At 43.2% G+C, this 20,569-nt stretch overlaps 1 protein-coding gene across 1 annotated transcript; it reads right to left on the bottom strand.

Moving 5' to 3' along the window:
• Window positions 1-2,207: 2,207 nt before the first annotated feature.
• On the bottom strand, window positions 2,208-15,780 carry LOC133487819 (uncharacterized). Its single transcript, XM_061794984.1, has 2 exons — window positions 11,866-15,780; window positions 2,208-6,198 (listed from the first exon to the last, which is right to left on the bottom strand). The coding sequence occupies exon 2, from the start codon at window positions 5,886-5,888 to the stop codon at window positions 4,068-4,070; it is 1,821 nt and encodes a 606-aa protein (XP_061650968.1). The 5' UTR covers window positions 5,889-6,198; window positions 11,866-15,780; the 3' UTR covers window positions 2,208-4,067.
• Window positions 15,781-20,569: the final 4,789 nt, after the last annotated feature.

Genomic DNA, 20,569 nt, shown 5'->3' with positions numbered 1-20,569 from the left:
GGCGTGTACTTTAACTAATGTGTATAATTTGTTAAATATAGTTGAATGAACAAATATGTATCGGCCTTCTGGGTCAATTATTGTGCTATTTAGTGTGAAAAGTAGTCTATTATTAATTCGTTTTGAGACTCCTCGTCTTCTGTTATGCTAGCTGAAAAGGACTGACTGAAATTTAAATCGGATAGGTAATTTTCTTCAGATTTTAACGAATGGGTTTCTTGTATGAAGAAGATATCCGTTTTTAATTTCGGGATATAATCCATAATCCTAACTCTCTTTGACTGTGAACAAATACCATTTACATTCCATGAGATAAAGGTTATACTTGACATCCATCCATCCATCCATCCATTCTCTACCGCTTATCCAGGTCGGGTCGCGGGGGCAGTAGCTTCAGCAGGGACGCCCAGACTACCTTCTCCCCAGCCACTTCATCCAGCTCTTCCGGGGGGATCCCGAGGCGTTCCCAGGCCAGCCGAAGGATGTAGTCTCTCCAGCGCGTCCTGGGTCGTCCCCGGGGTCTCCTCCCGGTGGGACATGCCCGGAACACCTCACCAGGGAGGCGTCCGGGAGGCATCCGAATCAGATGCCCCAGCCACCTCATCTGGCTCCTCTCAATGCGGAGGAGTAGCGGCTCTACTCTGAGATCCTCCCGGATGACCGAGCTTCTCACCCTATCTCTAAGGGAGAGCCCGGACACCCTGCGGAGGAAACTCATTTCGGCCGCTTGTATCCGGGATCTTGTTCTTTCGGTCACGACCCACAGCTCATGACCATAGGTGAGGGTAGGAACGAAGATCAACCGGTAAATTGAGAGCTTCGCCTTTCGGCTTAGCTCTTTCTTTACCACAATGGACCGATACAAAGTCCGCATCACTGCAGACGCTGCACCGATCCGCCTGTCGATCTCCCGTTCCATTCTTCCCTCACTCGTGAACAAGACCCCAAGATACTTGAATTCCTCCACTTGGGGCAGGATCTCATCCCCGACCTGGAGATGGCATGCCACCCTTTCCCGACTGAGGACCATGGTCTCAGATTTGGAGGTGCTGATTCTCATCCCAGCCGCTTCACACTCGGCTGCGAACTGCTCCAATGAGAGTTGGAGGTCACGGCTTGATGAAGCCAACAGAACCACATCATCTGCAAAAAGCAGAGATGCAATACTGAGGCCACCAAACCGGACCCCCTCTACGCCTCGGCTGCGCCTAGAAATTCTGTCCATAAAAGTTATGAACAGAATCGGCGACAAAGGGCAGCCTTGGCGGAGTCCAACCCCCACCGGGAACGAGTCCGACTTACTGCCGGATATGCGGACCAAACTCTGACTCCGGTCGAACAGCCCGCATCAGGGGGTTCGGTACCCCATACTCCCGAAGCACTCTCCACAGGACTCCCCGAGGGACACGGTCGAACGCCTTCTCCAAGTCCACAAAACACATATAGACTGGTTGGGCGAACTCCCATGCACCCTCGAGGACCCTGCCGAGGGTGTAGAGCTGGTCCACTGTTCCACGGCCAGGACGAAAACCACACTGCTCCTCCTGAATCTGAGATTCGACTTCCCGACGGACCTTCCTCTCCAGCACCCCTGAATAGACCTTACCAGGGAGGCTGAGCAGTGTGATCCCCCTGTAGTTGGAACACACCCTCCGGTCCCCCTTCTTAAAAAGGGGGACCACCACCCCAGTCTGCCAATCCAGAGGCACTGTCCCCGATGTCCACGCGATGTTGCAGAGGCGTGTCAACCAGGACAGCCCCACAACATCCAGAGCCTTTAGGAACTCCGGGCGAATCTCATCCACCCCCGGGGCCCTGCCACCGAGGAGCTTTTTAACTACCTCGGTGACCTCAAACCCAGAGATAGGAGAGCCCGCCTCAGAGAACCCACACTCTGCTTCCCCATGGGAATGCGTGTCGGTGGAATTGAGGAGGTCTTCGAAGTATTCTCCCCACCGACTCACAACGTCCCGAGTCGAGGTCAGCAGCGCCCCATCCCCACTATACACAGTGTTGGTGGTGCACTGCTTTCCTCTCCTGAGACGTCGAATGGTGGACCAGAATTTCCTCGAAGCCGTCCGGAAGTCTTTCTCCATGGCCTCACCGAACTCCTCCCATGCCCGGGTTTTTGCTTCAGCGACCACCAGAGCTGCATTCCGCTTGGCCAGCCGGTACCCATCAGCTGCCTCAGGAGTCCCACAGGCCAAAAAGGCCCGATAGGACTCCTTCTTCAGCTTGACGGCATCCCTCACCGTTGGTGTCCACCAACGGGTTCGGGGATTGCCGCCACGACAGGCACCGACCACCTTACGGCCACAGCTCCGGTCGGCCGCCTCAGCAATGGAGGCGCGGAACATGGTCCACTATACTTGACATATTAATGATAAGTGTACAATTGTTATAAGTGAATGTGGGACAATCTGTGTGAGTGTATCATCGATACGTGTGTGGGAAAGGTAGATCATTCTCAGAAATATTCTGACTAATGGGAACTTTCTTACTGTGTAGCTGGTAATATGAAGTTGTGTTAGGAAGTATTATGTATTGAGGTATTGAACGTGCTGTATGAGTTCAGTATAGAAAAAAACATGGAAACTGAAGACAAGGGAATATATCACGAGTTAAATATACAAGCAGACGTAACATACGAATACATATGCGTACGGTGGGGGCAGGGAGGGGGAAGTGAGCATTTGTTAAATCGCGGCACGGGGGGTGCAATAAATGTCTTCCTTTCACACTTTCTTCAACTAAAACCACAATAAACAAGTTAAACATAACTTCTGGGGCTGTCAAGGAATAATTCTATTTCCATTCATTATACAGTAAAGGGAAAATTGCTTCTGTTCGGAACAAATTAAGTTTTTGAACTGTACTACCTGTTTTTTGTGAATTATTTCCAGTAGAAAGGGAGGCATCTATTTGAGAGAAGCTTTGATTTCCCCGACGTGGATGATACATAACTATTTGGGACATGAAAAAAGAAAAAAAACAAGAAAGGGCCCCTTTCATTAAACTGTTGACAGGTCGTTTTGACAGGTTAATGGCTTTGATCTTTGACCAAGGGAGTTTGCTTTGATCATGTGACATCATATGAGATATGACCTTGTTTTGACGTGTGTTTATGCTTTGACCTTGAGGGGGTTTGTTTTGATCACGGGACGTCATATGATTTAATACCTTGTTTTGACGGGTAGTGCCTTGTTGGCGAGACCTCTTGCGGTCAGACAGGGGTCAAACATGGTCATACAGGGTCACACACGATCATGGGACGTCATTACGGTTTCCGGTCATAAAACCATAAAACCGGCACTTCAAAGGGTTATTAAACAATAAAACCGGTACTACAAAAGGTCACGAGAGGACACTGTCGGTTAGTCACTGTTAGATTTATCTTACCCAACATTATAATAGACACAAAAGGAATGAAGACGCTGGTTTCTTTTTCTCATGAGGGCGTATGGGAGATTGTTCAGATCACAGTCTCTCAACACGCTCTAAACAATCCCCCCCCCTCGCTCCTGCATTTATTTGAAATAGGAGGGATTTACAAATCATAATGTTCTAAGCAATAAGACACAACACAAAATATTTGATAATAAGAGGGTTTTTCCCAGACATAGTATTCTAAGTAATAAGACACAACACAAAATATTTGATAATAAGAGGGTTTTTTCCAGACATAGTATTCTAAGCAATAAGACACAACACATAATATTGGACCAACACCTGTCACGACCCGACCACATCCGATCACGTCCTTGGTCCAGGCGCCCTTCCATCGGATGATGCTGAGTCTTCTTTTTGAAGGCGAAACATCTAAAATTGTCCATTATACTAATGCAAGCTAAGCAAATAAATGATAACTTCTATAATATATTTAACATTTCCCTCCTGTTTATCATGTATTTGCACAAATTCTCATATCATCTTACAGTCACTTCATTTCGATTTTTAACTGTAGAATCATTTTTATGAAACAAATACATTTACACTCAGAGTAAACTTGTCATATATGAATGTTGTAGTTTAAACATCGTAATCATCTGTATCAGGAAACAAATCAGTTAAAGCAAAATCATCATTATCATCATAATCATCATTATCATCATGGCTGCAAAAACAGCAATTGATATCAATATTGGTGAAATTAGGGTTTTATATTTACCAAAAACGTCCATCCAGCTGTCCCACAAAGAGGTGTCCACCCCAGAGTGGTTCTTCATCTTGTGATTGAGGGTCCGTAGACCATCGATGGCTCTGGTCAAGCTGCCATCCGAAGCAGTATTGTTTGGAATGTATGTACAACATTGTTCTCCAAACATACCGCAAACACCTCCTTCTCTTGCGAGGAGCATGTCGACAGCTATGCGGTTCTGGAACGTCATTAAAGAGGAAGCCTTGAGCTGCTCATGCACAGCTTCCAACCCACTCTGAGTCCAATTTCCTAATCTCTGTACATTGAAGTGGATGTAGTTTATCCTATCAACATTTTTATTAATCGTACACCACCAGCATATGAAAGACTCAAATCCTCCTGCAACTTGGTCAGCCAATTTGTATTGATTTGGCACCCCACGAGGAACACCTATGGCGTCGATGTATGTTGGATTATTTTGCCCGTGCCAGGACAAATCTCTTTTATGTCTATGTTCTAGATTGGACAAAAACATTGGTGTCCTTTCCATTAAATCTTGAACAGGCATAGGGTATACTGACACATGCAATATCAAAGTAATAATAGCGCATAATCCAGATATATCTTTAGGTAATCTATCAAACAGTCTATCATCTCCGCACCACCACCAGATGTCGCTCCGTGATATTGGCACAAAATTTGGTTTGACTTTTAAGATTACTTTACACTGTGTGTCGTTCAGTGGTCCTAATTTTTTCCCTTTATTAATCATGTTTATACAAGTGAAATTATTTCGTGCTACTAAAGTAGAAAACATTGGTTTGTGTTTATCTGCTTCTGTTACGGGATATATAGGATCACATGATTTACACCTCTTAGTTGGTACAGTAGCGTTCATTAATGGAATAATACAATCTTGTGATAATTGTGCCGGAACTATGCGCAACAAAGGCCTGGGACCCATGCAAACTACACACTCTTTTCTCGTTACATTTGCTGCTTGTTCCACCAATAGTAACCAATTATTATTTTGTCCTGAAACTCCTGTGACAACAAGGAACCAGTCATCAGTAGTTATTTCGTTAATCGTTAAAATGTATCCACCTTTATTTGAAGTTTCTAATGGCATTTCTGGTTCAACATGGTTCCCATAACACAATGCTACTTGGAAGTGGGGATCTTTTCCGCCAGTATATGCCCACAAGCTCACCGTCAAACACATTGGGTGATTTGATTCGTATTTCAATATTAAACTATGGACCGTTTTGCTTAAGTTAAATTTCTTTCTATGTTCTTTTGCTGTTCTTTTTGACCAACTGGACCAATCATAACCTGTTTCACCAATAAGGTCTTCCCATTTAAAGCCTATAGTTGCATACCAGTCATATCTAAATCCCCAATTCTGCCCATTCTCTTGAGCGTCATTTGTGAGAGCCGCATATGGAATTATGATTAAAGCAGCTTGATTTTGGGGGGCACAAAATATTAAACCTTTTTGCCGCGTTTGGAGGCCATGCCCACAATTTTGATCATCAGCTGTACTCCTTTTGACACGAGCTAATGATTCAAAATGTTTTATTATTGGGTTTGTCATATTGGTCCAGTTGGTAGGTGATTTTCTATCAAAAAAATGGGTTGTATCATTTAGGGTGGGACGTCCCATGTACCACAAAAACAAAACCAACACCATAGTAGCCGAAGTTGCTACGTAACCACTTATCAAATGTCGTAACCAATGTGGGTGTGCCATTCTGGTGAGTTCTCACTAAACGGGTTGGTGTCTTTTTTCTTCACTGACCAGCAAGCGTTTTCAGAATCTACACATCTGCTCCCGCTCCGTTATCAGACTTTAGCTCACCTTCCCTATTTCAGTACTCAGCTGAAATGACTCTTTTACAGTGTGTTAAATGAACCCACGTATTTCTTTCTGCTATTTTTAGGGCTGTTGGTGTTGTCAATAACACTTGATACGGTCCTTCCCACTTTGGTGAATGCCAGTGCTTCTTTTTGATGCTTCGAATTAGGACCCAGTCTCCCGGTCCAACCAACTTGGTTTCCTGCTGGGAAACATGTTTACTTTTAGCAGATTCTTTTAAATCATTTTGTTTCTCTAACAACTTTCTCATGTAATCAGCTAAGTTTGTTTCGTCATCAAGTTCCCATTTTTGTTTAAACAACGGAAGTCTATAAGGTCTTCCAAACAATGTTTCGTAAGGTGTTAAACCTGTGGTGCTTGTAATGTTGATGTACATTTTAACGAGGTCAAGACACTGTGTCCATGACCTTCCTGTCTCTTCCATACATTTTTTCAGTCTATTTTTTTATTGTGCCATTCATTCTTTCCACTAGACCTGCACTCTGAGGGTGGTAAGCACAATGGTTTTTTAAATTGATGTGGAACATGGTTCCTATTTTATTAATTAGTTGGTTTACAAAACGAGTCCCATTATCGCTGTAAATGGTTTCAGGTATGCCATATCTTGGAATGATGTCTTTACATAGTGCTTTTGCCACCGTCAGAGCATCAGGTGATTTTGTTGGGAATAATTCGATCCATTTAGAAAATGCATATATGATAACCAAGCAGTACTTCTTTCCTTCACTTAATTCTATGTAATCCATGTGAATGCGTTGGAAAGGGTATGTAGGCACTGGGAATGTACCTCGAGTAGGTCGCAATTGCCCTTGCGGGTTATGTCGTGCACAGATCATGCATGCTCTACAATAATTCTTTGAATATAAATTGAAACCATAGGTTGTAAAGTGTCGATTTATCTGTGCCACCATCCCTCCAGTTGAGACATGTGATACACCATGGCTCAATATAGCAGCCCATTTAAATAGGTTTTTTGGAAGTATTTGTTTCCCTTCTGTGCTAATGTAAATCTCATTTTGTAGTTTTGCACCTTGTTTTTCCCAATTATTGCGTTCTTGTTGTGGACTTTGTTGTTGCATATCTTTTAATGTTTGGTCATCTAATGTTTGTTGTTCAATCTGTTCTTTTAAACCTAAAAATGGTTTAAAGGCTGCTTCTCTCGCGGTTCTGTCAGCAAATGCGTTTCCTTTAGAAACCTTGTCTGTGCCTGATGTATGCGCAACACATTTACAAATTGCCACCTTTCGCGGATGTTGCACTGCCTGTAATAATTGTTTAAGTAATTCAGCATGTGTTACTGGCTTCCCTGTTGACGTAATCATTCCTCTGTTATCCCAATATTGCGCAAACACATGAACTGTGGAATAAGCATATTGGCTATCAGTATAGATTGTAACATCTTTATTTATCATTAGTTTGCATGCTTCGGTTAATGCTACTAATTCAGCAGCTTGGGCAGAGTAATGTGATGGTAGTGACTCAGCTTTTAGTACAATAGTATCAGTTACCACCGCGTATCCTGTTTTTGTCTTACCTAGTTCATCTTTTTTCGAAGAACCATCTACATATAGAACCTGTCCATCACTTAATGGTTGATCTTTCAAATCACATCTACATTTAGCAGTTTGTTCAGCCAATTCCTGACAATCATGCTGTGTGCCTTCATCAGGTAAGGGTATTAGTGTGGCTGGATTTAAGGTTGTGCATCGCTCAACAGTCAAATGTGGTTGTGACAGCAAGATGGCCATGCAAGATAAATGTCATGCAGGTGATAAAAATGCCATATTGGTTTGCAATAGGAGAGCAGACACTGTATGCGGCAGTTTAAGAGTTAATGGATGAAATAACACTATTATGGAACTGCTTTCTATTGCCATCGAGGCTGCCACAACTGCTCTGACACAATGCGGTAATGCACATGTCACGTTGTCTAATTTAGTCGAAAAATAAGCTATTGCTCTTAGCTTATCACCGTATTGTTGTGTAAGTACGGAGGTCATGTAATAGTTTTTACAATCTACCATTTGAATGAATGGTTTATCATAATTTGGAAGGGCCAGTGCAGTGCTGGACACCAAATGTTGTTTAATGTCACAGAAGGCCTTTTCTGCCTCTGTATTCCATTGAATAGGTGATGTCATTTTAAGGTTTGTTTCATACATCAATTTTGACAATGGTGCAACAATTTCTGCATAGTTTGGAATCCATGCTCTACAATAATTTGTCAGACCTAAAAATGACATCATATGTTTCTTTGTCTGTGGTTTAGGGGCTTTTAAAACTATAGCTTTTCTGTCTTCTAATATAGTCCTTCCTCCTTCTCTTAAATTATGGCCTAGATATTTGACTTGTTTTTTACACCATTGTAATTTATTTTTGTTAACTTTATGTCCCTCTTCTGCTAGATGATGCAGTAAGGCCAATGAATCTTTGATGCATGTGTCTTTATCTAGAGATGCCAGCAGCACATCTACATAAAGTAAAATTTGGCTCCCTCCTGGGGGAGTGAATTTAGACATGCTTGTTTTCATTATTTGTGAATAAATGGTTGGACTTTCACAGTAACCTTGTGGCAATCTAGTAAATGTGTATTTTTTTCCTTCAAATGTGAATGCAAACCAAAATTGACTGTTCTTTTCTACTGGTATAGAAAAGAAAGCATTACTTATGTCTACCACTGTAAACACTTTAGCGCTTGGTTTCAATGAATTTAACAATGTGTGTGGATCTGGTATGCATGCTGCTCTCTGAATTACTGCAGAATTTACTGCCTGTAAATCTTGCACCATTCGCCAACCAATGGTGGGGCCTTTTTTACTGGAAAAATGAAGAAGAAGAATCATCTTTTATTGTCATGAACATGCATGACTGTTTTTCAGTGTCCAAACTCAGAATGTCCTGTAAATTAAAATCCACCTCCGCATTATCTGTAATGTTTACATAAGAAGATTTGTTGAGTTGGGAAGCAGGCTGGCTTAGTCATGCAGTAGTTTGTCCGTATTCTTTTTTATTTTTATTAGGGCAATCACGCGCAATGTGGCCTTTGTTTCCACAGCACCAACAGATGGTATTATCATAATAATTTAGATTTCTATCATTTCTTACTCTCCAACGGCCTCTGCCGCATCCTCTAAAATTATCTCTCTCTCTGCCTTGATAGTATATTTCTGCTCTTTCGTCGAGGAAGACATCTATTTTTTTTTTCTTTTTGTCTAACACTCTTTCTGCGTGGAGGGCATGATTAACATATTCCTCCAGAGGGCCAGTTGCTAGGTTTATCCAATGTTTATCTTCTTCTTCTTCTTTTCCTTTCGGCTTGTCCCGTTAGGGGTCGCCACAGCGCGTCATCCTTTCCCATGAGAGCCTATCTCCTGCATCCTCCTCTCGAACACCAACTGCCATCATGTCTTCCCTCACGACATCCATCAACCTTCTCTTTGGTCTTCCTCTAGCTCTCTTGCCTGGCAGCTCCATCCTCATCATCCTTCTACCAATATACTCACTCTCTCTCCTCTGGACGTGTCCAAACCATTGAAGTCTGCTCTCTCTAACTTTGTCTCCAAAACATCGAACCTTGGCTGTCCCTCTGATGAGCTCATTTCTAATTTTATCCAACCTGGTCACTCCGAGAGCGAACCTCAACATCTTCATTTCCGCCACCTCCAGCTCTGCTTCCTGTTTTCTCTTCAGTGCCACTGTCTCTAATCCATACATCATGGCTGGCCTCACCACTGTTTTATAAACTTTGCCCTTCATCCTAGCAGAGACTCTTCTGTCACATAACACACCTGACACCTTCCTCCACCCGTTCCAACCTGCTTGGAGCCGTTTCTTCACTTCCTGACCACACTCACCATTGCTCTGGACGGTTGACCCCAAGTATTTAAAGTCCTCTACCCTTGCCATCTACCCATCTGTTAATGTGTTCTTTTGAATTCGCATGTAAAGCATTTTTTAACTGCTGTTGATAAGGGCCCTGAGGATTAGCATCCTCATTCAAGCCGCTGTTTGCTTTAAAACAAGCAGTCATTCTAACTCTATATTCTTCAAAAAGTTCGTCATCCTTTTGTTTCACCCTATTAATTTCCGTGTAATTTGCTCTTTTGCGGAACCTGGCTGTGGTTCTCTCTATCAAACCCCTAACTCTATATTGTAATTCTTTGTCATCATGTGGCATTATAACACCATGGTGTCTTGGGTCCCAATCCCCTCGGCAAAGATGCCAATCAGGCCCCATTGCAGTCATCCAAATTTGTTGAGTTTCTGTCCCATTTAAATGATAAGATTGTCTAAGATTTTCTATTTCCTCAACAAACTGGACAATGTCTACTTTGTAAGGTGTGATGCCGGCTACGGCCTTTTTCACATCCTCATTAGTCCAGGTCCTATAGACCAAAAGAGTTTCTTTGCGGTCTTGTACATTTGGATTTGCCACTTCAATCATCGGAAATAAATCCATGTCTCCCTCGTCTGAGGTTATATTTGTTATTTTGGGAGTGGGAGAAAATGTTTCTCCCATAGTTTTAGACCAATTCATTTGTACCCCTCCCGATCGTAAAATTCGTTGTGTTTGTGCCTCTTGAGTTGGAGGATTTTCATGAGGTGGCAAAACCGGGTACAAGGGTGCTGATGCTTTTGTTTCCTTATTTTTTTTACAACTTTCTTCAATTATCTTTTTCTCGCTAATTCTTATTATTGGTCCTGTCTCGTCATCTTCCTGTCTTTGAAACAACATATTTTTATGTCTACCTTCCTGCTCTTTTTGTTCATTTGTTAAGTGTTTCTTATTCTCCCTTCCTTTTTCTCTTTTTGACGCCATGTTTAACCAGAAGAGTAAGTCGTCAAATCCATCTTTTTGTATTTGTGATATATCATTTTTGTGTCGACACTTTATTTCGTTTTGAAGTTGAACTATTTTTTGCGAATTTAGCTGGCCAGCGAAACCGTATTTGGTTATCCACGTGTTTAAATGTTCTATTTTGGAATGGTTTTGGAGTTGAACATATTTCCAATCTTTACATGTTAGGCCTATTTTTTGATCCGGTTTACTGTTTTTATTTCCCATTTTTGTGAATTTGGAAGTCAGCTCATTTGCACCTAGAGTGACCTAAATACTGACTTTATTCAAAAATGACAGGGTGACAATAAATGTCTGAGTTTTGGCAATTCTCAAGCTTCTACCCCAATTGGGGCGGAGAATTCTTGCCTTTGCTTCCAAACCCAGTTGTCACTTACAATCCAGTCTTATACATTCATACTTTTACACATACACACGATATTAATAACGTTTTTAAAAACACACGAAAACACGGAAACACATCCATCCATCCATCCATTTTCTGAGCCGCTTCTCCTCACTAGGGTCGCGGGCATGCTGGAGCCTATCCCAGCTGTCATCGGGCAGGAGGCGGGGTACACCCTGAACTGGTTGCCAGCCAATCGCAGGGCACATAGAAACAAACAACCATTCGCACTCACAGTCATGCCTACGGGCAATTTAGAGTCTCCAACCGGAGTGCCCGGAGAAAACCCACGCAGGCACGGGGAGAACATGCAAACTCCACACAGGCGGGGTCGGGGATTGAACGCCGCACCTCAGAACTGTGAGGCTGACGCTCTAACCAGTCGGCCACCGTGCCGCCCACGGAAACACAGAAACACAGAAATACGGAATTTAAGTACGTACAGGACCCCGCTGTCCCCACGGATTTTATCGGACTCCGTCGTCCATCTTGACCACTTGCCAGTGACTAGTATTACACAAGGTTTATTCTGCCGCAGACTTCTTCGTCGCGCAATTCATTCACTCTTTTATTCCTTTTTCCTAAAACAAATTTAAAATTTAACTCACCAAAGTCGTCTTCAATCCTGTGGATTGTCGTCAACCTTCAGATCCCAGTTGAGAAGTACGAAGACCAGTCCCGGAAAGGGTCTCAAATGCCGTGGCCACGGTCTCTTAACTGGATGTCGGCTCCACAACTGGAATCTTCGGGTGTGTTGAAATCCGGCTCGAAGGACCAATTTATGTTAGATTTATCTTACCCAACATTATAATAGACACAAAAGGAATGAAGACGCTGGTTTCTTTTTCTCAAGAGGAGGGCGTATGGGAGATTGTTCAGATCACAGTCTCTCAACACGCTCTAAACAATCACCCCCCCCCCCCCCCTCGCTCCTGCATTTATTTGAAATAGGAGGGATTTACAAATCATAATGTTCTAAGCAATAAGACACAACACAAAATATTTGATAATAAGAGGGTTTTTCCCAGACATAGTATTCTAAGTAATAAGACACAACACAAAATATTTGATAATAAGAGGGTTTTTCCCAGACATAGTATTCTAAGCAATAAGACACAACACATAATATTGGACCAACACCTGTCACGACCCGACCACATCCGATCACGTCCTTGGTCCAGGCGCCCTTCCATCGGATGATGCTGAGTCTTCTTTTTGAAGGCGAAACATCTAAAATTGTCCATTTTACTAATGCAAGCTAAGCAAATAAATGATAACTTCTATAATATATTTAACATTTACTGAGGTCAATAGCCTAGTCTCATATCTATCTTTGTGTAAGACGCAGGATGATAAGAGAGGCAGCCTAAGAAGAGACAATTTGAACAGTCTTGAGAATCTGGGCTAGAACAAACTAGGAGTTTGAATTGAAATGTATCCATCCATCCATTTTCTGAGCCGCTTCTCCTCACTAGGGTTGCGGGCGTGCTGGAGCCTATCCCAGCTATCATCGGGCAGGAAGCGGGGTACACCCTGAACTGGTTGCCAGCCAATCGCAGGGCACACACAAACAAACAACCATCCGCACTCACATTCACACCTACGGGCAATTTAGAGTCGTCAATGAACCTACCCTGCATGTTTTGGGGATGTGGGAGGAAACCGGAGTGCCCGGAGAAAACCCACGCAGGCACGGGGAGAACATGCAAACTCCACATAGGCGGGGCCGGGGATTGAACCCCGGTCCTCAGAACTGTGAGGCAAACGCTCTAACCAGTCGCCCACCGTGCCGCCTGTTTTTATTATACTTTGGATTTTCACACTTTGGACTGTTTTTATTTCCCATCTATTGAAACTTTGAGTGCAACCAAATACTTTCCTTGAATTGATGTTTTTGGACTATTTTGGTTTTCTTTTCAAAGGGTCGGCTTGGAACATTTCATTTCATTTGTGAGGTTAGATAGATGTTCCTTTATGTGAATTTTATGATTTTCATTTTTATTATTTGAAGCTTGCACTCTTGCTAAAGTCTGTTTATTAAAGTACCTTTTTCTGAGCATGGAAAAATGTCCCTTCCTTTTTATTTTATGAGTAATGAGTGCACGCTGGAGAGACTACGTCCTTCGGTTGGCCTGGGAACGCCTCGGGCAGCAAAAGCGCAGCAATAAAAACACTAAAAAATATAATTTACTACTCATCTATCACGCCGACCCGATCCCCACATGCTGTCCGATCTCGTAAGCTAAGTAGGGTCGGTCCTAGTTAGTACTTGGATGGGAGACTGCCTCGGAATACCAGGTGCTGGGGTTGGGCAGTGGGCCAATCACCTGCTCCCATTTAAAAACAAAACAAAATTACAGATTACTGATTGCGGCCTAATGTGCCCCATAGCATTGAGAGCTCTGACTAACTTAACTAATCTATCATTAATATAAAATTCTTTAGATAGCACTGATAAAAGTATCAAGTAGCGATACGATAGTTTGGTAAATTGGGGGCATCTATTAGTCTGGAAAGGGTTACAAGGCCATTTGTAAAGCTTTAGGATTCTGGGGGACCATAGGGACAGACATTAACCTCCATCCATTTTCCGTACCGCTTATCCTCACTAGGGTTGCGGGAGTACTTGAGCCTATCCCAGCTATCTTTGGGTAAGGGGCGGGATACACCCTGAACTGATTGCCACCCAATCGCATGGCACATATATACAAACAACCATTCGCACTCACATTCACACCTACGGGCAATTTAGAGTCTTAAATGAACCTACCGTGCATGTTTTGGGGATGTGGGAGGAAACCGGAGTACCCAGAGAAAACCCACACATGCACGGGGAGAACATGCAAACTCCACAGGCAAGGCCGGATTAGAACCCGGGTCCCCAGAATTGTGAGGCAGATGTGCTAACCAGTCGCCCACCGTGCCGCGCCATTAACCTCATATAGAGAAATTATGGAACAGGGTGACCTTCACAGGATAGGCTTACATGGAAAAGGATGACGCGCTATGGCGACCCCTAAAGGGACAAGCCCAAAAGAAAAGAAGAAGATGGAACAGTGGTGACCTTCACAGGAGTGGCCAGCCTACCAAATACAGAAGGATCTTTGCTCTAACTTCCAATATAACATTTGGATTTTTCACTTATTACTATCAGTGATTAGCGTGCAGTGTGATGTACCCTCTAATTTCTACTGTTGGCGTACATGCGGTGGTAGATGATGTCAAAAATTGTACTTGCATAGGAGTATATACTTTAGAATAATATGGGCCTAGTAAATGCAGCCCTATGGGGGGCACAAGTCAGTGCAAACTGTAGGCCGGTCCCAAGCCCGGATAAATGCAGAGGGTTGCGTCAGGAAGGGCATCCGGCTTAAAACCTTGCCAAACAAATATGAGCGTTCATCCAAAGAATTCCATACCGGATCGGTCGTGGCCCGGGTTAACAACGTCCGCCACCGGCGCCGTCAACCTGCAGGGCGCTGTTGGAAATTCAGCTACTGTGGGTCGAAGTCGAAGTCAAAGAAGAAGAAGAAGAAGAGGTGGAAAGCGGGTTCTTCGGCAGAAAGAGAAGAGGAAAACACAGAGCCTAGAACTGAATGTGGGGACTTTGAATGTTGGGACTATGACAGGAAAATCCCGGGAGTTGGTTGACATGATGATTAGGAGAAAGGTTGATATATTGTGTGTCCAGGAGACCAGGTGGAAAGGCAGTAAGGCTAGAAGTTTAGGGGCAGGGTTTAAATTATTTTACCATGGTGTAGATGGGAAGAGAAATGGAGTCGGGGTTATTTTAAAAGAAGAGTTGGCTAAGAATGTCTTGGAGGTGAAAAGAGTATCAGATCGAGTGATGAGGCTGAAATTTGAAATTGAGGGTGTTATGTGTAATGTGATTAGTGGCTATGCCCCACAGGTAGGATGTGACCTAGAGGTGAAAGAGAAATTCTGGAAGGAGCTAGATGATGTAGTTCTGTGCATCCCAGACAGAGAGAGAGTCGTAATTGGTGCAGATTGTAATGGACATGTTGGTGAAGGTAATAAGGGTGATGAAGAAGTGATGGGTAAGTACGGTATCCAGGAAAGGAACTTGGAGGGACAGATGGTGGTAGACTTTGCAACAAGGATGCAAATGGCTGTAGTGAACACTTTTTTCCAGAAGAGGCACGAACATAGGGTGACCTACAAGAGCGGAGGTAGAAGCACACAGGTGGATTACATCTTGTGCAGACGATGTAATCTGAAGGAGGTTACCAACTGTAAGGTAGTGGTAGGGGAGAGTGTGGCTAGACAGCATAGGATGGTGGTGTGTAAGATGACTCTGGTGGTGGGGAGGAAAATTAGGAAGACAAAGGCAGAGAAGAGAACCATGTGGTGGAAGCTGAGACAGGATGAGTGTTGTGCAGCTTTTCGGGAAGAGGTGATACAGGCTCTCGGTGGACGGGAAGAGCTTCCAGAAGACTGGACCACTGCAGCCAAGGTGATCAGAGAAGCAGGCAGGAGAGTACTTGGTGTATCTTCTGGCAGGAAAGGAGAGAAGGAGACTTGGTGGTGGAACCTCACAGTACAGGAAATTATACAAGGAAAACAGTTAGCTAAGAAGAAGTGGGACACTGAGAGGACCGAGGAGAGGCGAAAGGAATACATTGAGATGCGACACAGGGCAAAGGTAGAGGTGGCAAAGGCAAAACAAGAGGCATATGATGACATGTATGGCAGGTTGGACACTAAAGAAGGAGAAAAGGATCTATACAGGCTGGCCAGACAGAGGGATAGAGATGGGAAGGATGTGCAGCAGGTTAGGGTGATTAAGGATAGAGATGGAAATATGTTGACTGGTGCCAGCAGTGTGCTAGGTAGATGGAAAGAATACTTCGAGGAGTTGATGAATGAGGAAAATGATAGAGAAGGGAGAGTAGAAGAGGCAAGTGTGGTGGACCAGGAAGTGGCAATGATTAGTAAGGGGGAAGTTAGAAAGGCATTAAAGAGAATGAAAAATGGAAAGGCAGTTGGTCCTGATGACATTCCTGTGGAGGTATGGAAGCATCTAGGAGAGGTGGCTGTGGAGTTTTTGACCAGCTTGTTCAATAGAATTCTAGTGCGTGAGAAGATGCCTGAGGAATGGAGGAAAAGTGTACTGGTGCCCATTTTTAAGAACAAAGGTGATGTGCAGAGCTGTGGCAACTATAGAGGAATAAAGTTGATGAGCCACACAATGAAGTTATGGGAAAGAGTAGTGGAGGCTAGACTCAGGACAGAAGTGAGTATTTGCGAGCAACAGTATGGTTTCATGCCTAGAAAGAGTACCACAGATGCATTATTTGCCTTGAGGATGTTGATGGAAAAGTACAGAGAAGGTCAGAAGGAGCTACATTGTGTCTTTGTAGATCTAGAGAAAGCCTATGACAGAGTACCCAGAGAGGAACTGTGGTACTGCATGCGGAAGTCTGGAGTGGCAGAGAAGTATGTTAGAATAATACAGGACATGTACGAGGGCAGCAGAACAGCGGTGAGGTGTGCTGTCGGTGTGACAGAAGAATTTAAGGTGGACGTGGGACTGCATCAGGGATCAGCCCTGAGCCCCTTCCTTTTTGCAGTGGTGATGGATAGGCTGACAGATGAGGTTAGACTGGAATCCCCGTGGACCATGATGTTTGCAGATGACATTGTGATCTGCAGTGAAAGCAGGGAGCAGCTGGAGGAACAGTTAGAAAGATGGAGGCATGCACTGGAAAGAAGAGGAATGAAGATTAGCCGAAGTAAAACAGAATATATGTGCATGAATGAGAGGGGTGGTGGGGGAAGAATGAGGCTACAGGGAGAAGAGATGGCAAGGGTAGAGGACTTTAAATACTTGGGGTCAACCGTCCAGAGCAATGGTGAGTGTGGTCAGGAAGTGAAGAAACGGGTCCAAGCAGGTTGGAACGGGTGGAGGAAGGTGTCAGGTGTGTTATGTGACAGAAGAGTCTCTGCAAGGATGAAGGGCAAAGTTTATAAAACAGTGGTGAGGCCAGCCATGATGTATGGATTAGAGACAGTGGCACTGAAGAGAAAACAGGAAGCAGAGCTGGAGGTGGCGGAAATGAAGATGTTGAGGTTCGCTCTCGGAGTGACCAGGTTGGATAAAATTAGAAATGAGCTCATCAGAGGGACAGCCAAGGTTCGATGTTTTGGAGACAAAGTTAGAGAGAGCAGACTTCAATGGTTTGGACACGTCCAGAGGAGAGAGAGTGAGTATATTGGTAGAAGGATGATGAGGATGGAGCTGCCAGGCAAGAGAGCTAGAGGAAGTCCAAAGAGAAGGTTGATGGATGTCGTGAGGGAAGACATGATGGCAGTTGGTGTTCGAGAGGAGGATGCAGGAGATAGGCTCTCATGGAAAAGGATGACGCGCTGTGGCGACCCCTAACGGGACAAGCCGAAAGGAAAAGAAGAAGAAGATGGGCCTAGTAAAAGTAAAAAGTAGTCCTTTTAATAAATACTTAAAAACTACTCGAGTTCTGAGTAACTTACTGATTTTGAAACATGATACTGATAAAGTCAAAATCTAGTTAGCAGCACAAGTAGTAGCTTTTTGAGGTAATGTGTCCAGGGAATTATATCGGTTGTGAATGTTGCTGTTTTATCAGAGGGGTTTAACTTCTTTATGCACTTGCATGACAGTTCAAAACTGGCCATTGATGGATTTTTTTCTTATTAATACTGCCTATGATAACATATTTTCTGGTCTGTGTACATGTGCTGGTGGGTAAAAAAAATAAAAAAATAAAATTGCACTCGTGCTAAGTGCTACGATTTAGAAAAATATGGCCCTGGTAAACGTAGTCCTTCTAATAGACACTTTAAAAACTAGAGTACTGAGGAACTGCTGTGTAACTTATATTTCATTATATCTTAATGAGCGTGTGAACATGAAAATTTGAATATTCCGCCGATAATATTACTTTAACTAAAACAATACAGGAAGTCCTCGATTTACGAACGAGTTCCGTTCTTACGCTGGCGACGTAACACGAATTTCCGTGTAAGTCGGCTTTCACCGTCAAAGTCGAAATTTACGTCGAAATACTTCTGTTACGGCTATTGTCCCACGTGATTGTGACAGCAAGCTCAGTGTGCGTCGATGTGTGAGTGAGACGGGACCGCGAAGGAGGAAGGAGTGCGCGCCGGTGCGAGTGTGTACAGTAGCAAGCGTAGTGACAGCGACCGGGGAAGAGTAGCGATTAGCGGAGGACCCGTTGATGTTGAATGTGATGAGGAGCGAATAAAGCCATTAAAGCAGCAAATCGGTGCTTCGTGCCGTTATTGTTGCCGCCACCCAGCTCAGCTGCGCAACGAGAGAAGGGAGTTAAGCCCTGCGTCTCCCGACCACGGACAGGTGACAGTAGCAGGAAAGGTTAACACTTTGTATAAAGAAACTAAAATACATTAAAATAAAAAAATACGATGCTGTACTTACCATTACTGCTGAGATTGTGAAAAAAGGAGGGCGAAAAGGGCAAAGATACTCCTGCCGCACAAACACAGACATCACGATGCACCAGCTAAGGAGAAACACTATGGTGGTGGGACAAAATGGCGGACGAGGCACGGGCGTCGTAAAGTCGAAACGTCGATAGCTGAAGATAGCTGGGATCGGCTCCAGCACCCCCGCGACCCGCGTGAGGATAAGCGCTTTACGGAAAATGAATGAATAAATCAATACATACTGTAATAAATGTTGTGGTCCGACGTATATTCATTTTCATATGAGTACACTTGATGTGTCTTTGTATTGTTATAATACTGTATTTATTTAACGAGAATGTTGCACTGAATATTATGCATACTGTAAGTTGATTGGAGTTACGGGTCCATTATGTTTAGTGAATAGTGACTGGTCAGGTTAGCTGCGATTCAATGGATTTCCCCCTTCTTTATGAGCAGATATACAACAAATTGGCATTCTTGAAATACTGAAGTTAACATTTGCTGATAACACCACGCAGTTAGAAAATGTTATTGGAAGAATAAGTCGGAAGTTAAAACTCACAATATGCAAGAAACATGTTCGTAATATTTTTGAAATTGTCAAATATAAAATACAAATAAATTGAAATTAGTTAAAGGCATACAGTAAGTAACAACTTTTTGAACTAACTTGTGGCCTGGGAATCATATCGGTTGTGAAAGTAGTTTTATCAGAGTAGTTTAACTTCTTTATTCACATGCATGACTGTTAAAAAAGTATTACGCTTTTAATCAGACCTACTCCTTACTGCATTCTCGACATCTATAACACACCTCACTGAATGGAGAGTCATTTTCTTTTCAATTTGTTAGCGTTTACATTTTTTTTTTTTACAGTTGATATATTTGATATAGTCTTGCTATGGACACCTAGCCCTACCAGCATGCAAGAGTTTGTTGGTAAATGCTGTTTTTCAATGTTTGAAACCTGTATAGCTATATATATTGGACTTATTGCACACTTTATAGACTTCTTCATCCGTCTATCAAACTTACAGAAAAATCATCAATTAAGTTATCAGTTAATGGTGAGTACACAAACGTGTTGGTTTTTAAGTGTCATCCCTATCAGAGGTCAAATATGACTGTGAACCATGGAATTGACTTGTCACATTACTGCAGATACACAACTAAATGCTGGATAACTCGTTTTTTTTTTAAAAAATCTGGGACAGTAGTCTGTTCAGCTATTGCAATAGCACACCAATTTATTCCATGGATGGACATGTCGGTACAAATTTTAGCAGGGATCGTGGATGTTGACACAATTTGCTTTCGCTTGTCATATTAAAACCAAAAAAATAATGTGGCCTGTCTAGTTTACGACTGTCTAAAATAATTCTTGTATTTTTTAACCTTTGTTGATTTAAACAACCCTCTTCCTTCCTTCCTCCCTTTGCTGGTAGAGACAGTCACACTTGGAATCTCGCTTGAGAGCCTCCATTGATGTACAGTTTTAAGACTCGGAAATAATGGTTGTATTGTTTAACCTCTGTTGGTTTTAACGAACCCTCCCTGAGCTTCTCAGAGAGACACGGAAATGTGGAATCTGCTTTGTGAACGTTCGCTAATGCTGACTTGGTGTCACTCACTCCGACTTGAGCATCCCACAACCTCTCAATACCCAGGTACCAATAGTTTTTGCTAAAAGCTGATCAAAGACTCCTTCTACTGACCCGTTGTCAGCCCCTTGTGCAAAAAGATGCAGAGTCCTCTAGCACTAAGAGCAGTTCGAATGACTAATATTGCAATAGTCCGCTGCAATGACCATTGTGCAAAGGGCGCTGAGACTTCAAGGAGTGTATGCGG

This window comes from Phyllopteryx taeniolatus, chromosome 13 (assembly GCF_024500385.1).
Source record: "Phyllopteryx taeniolatus isolate TA_2022b chromosome 13, UOR_Ptae_1.2, whole genome shotgun sequence".
NCBI classification, from domain to species: Eukaryota; Metazoa; Chordata; class Actinopteri; order Syngnathiformes; family Syngnathidae; genus Phyllopteryx; species Phyllopteryx taeniolatus.
The sequence above is the reverse complement of the archived record's forward strand: the minus strand, read 5'-3'. Positions and strand labels throughout refer to the sequence as shown.

What these genes read in the sequence shown, in the direction of transcription:
- LOC133487819 (XM_061794984.1), bottom strand. Translation starts at nt 5,888, where the DNA reads ATGGCACACCCACATTGGTTACGACATTTGATAAGTGGTTACGTAGCA.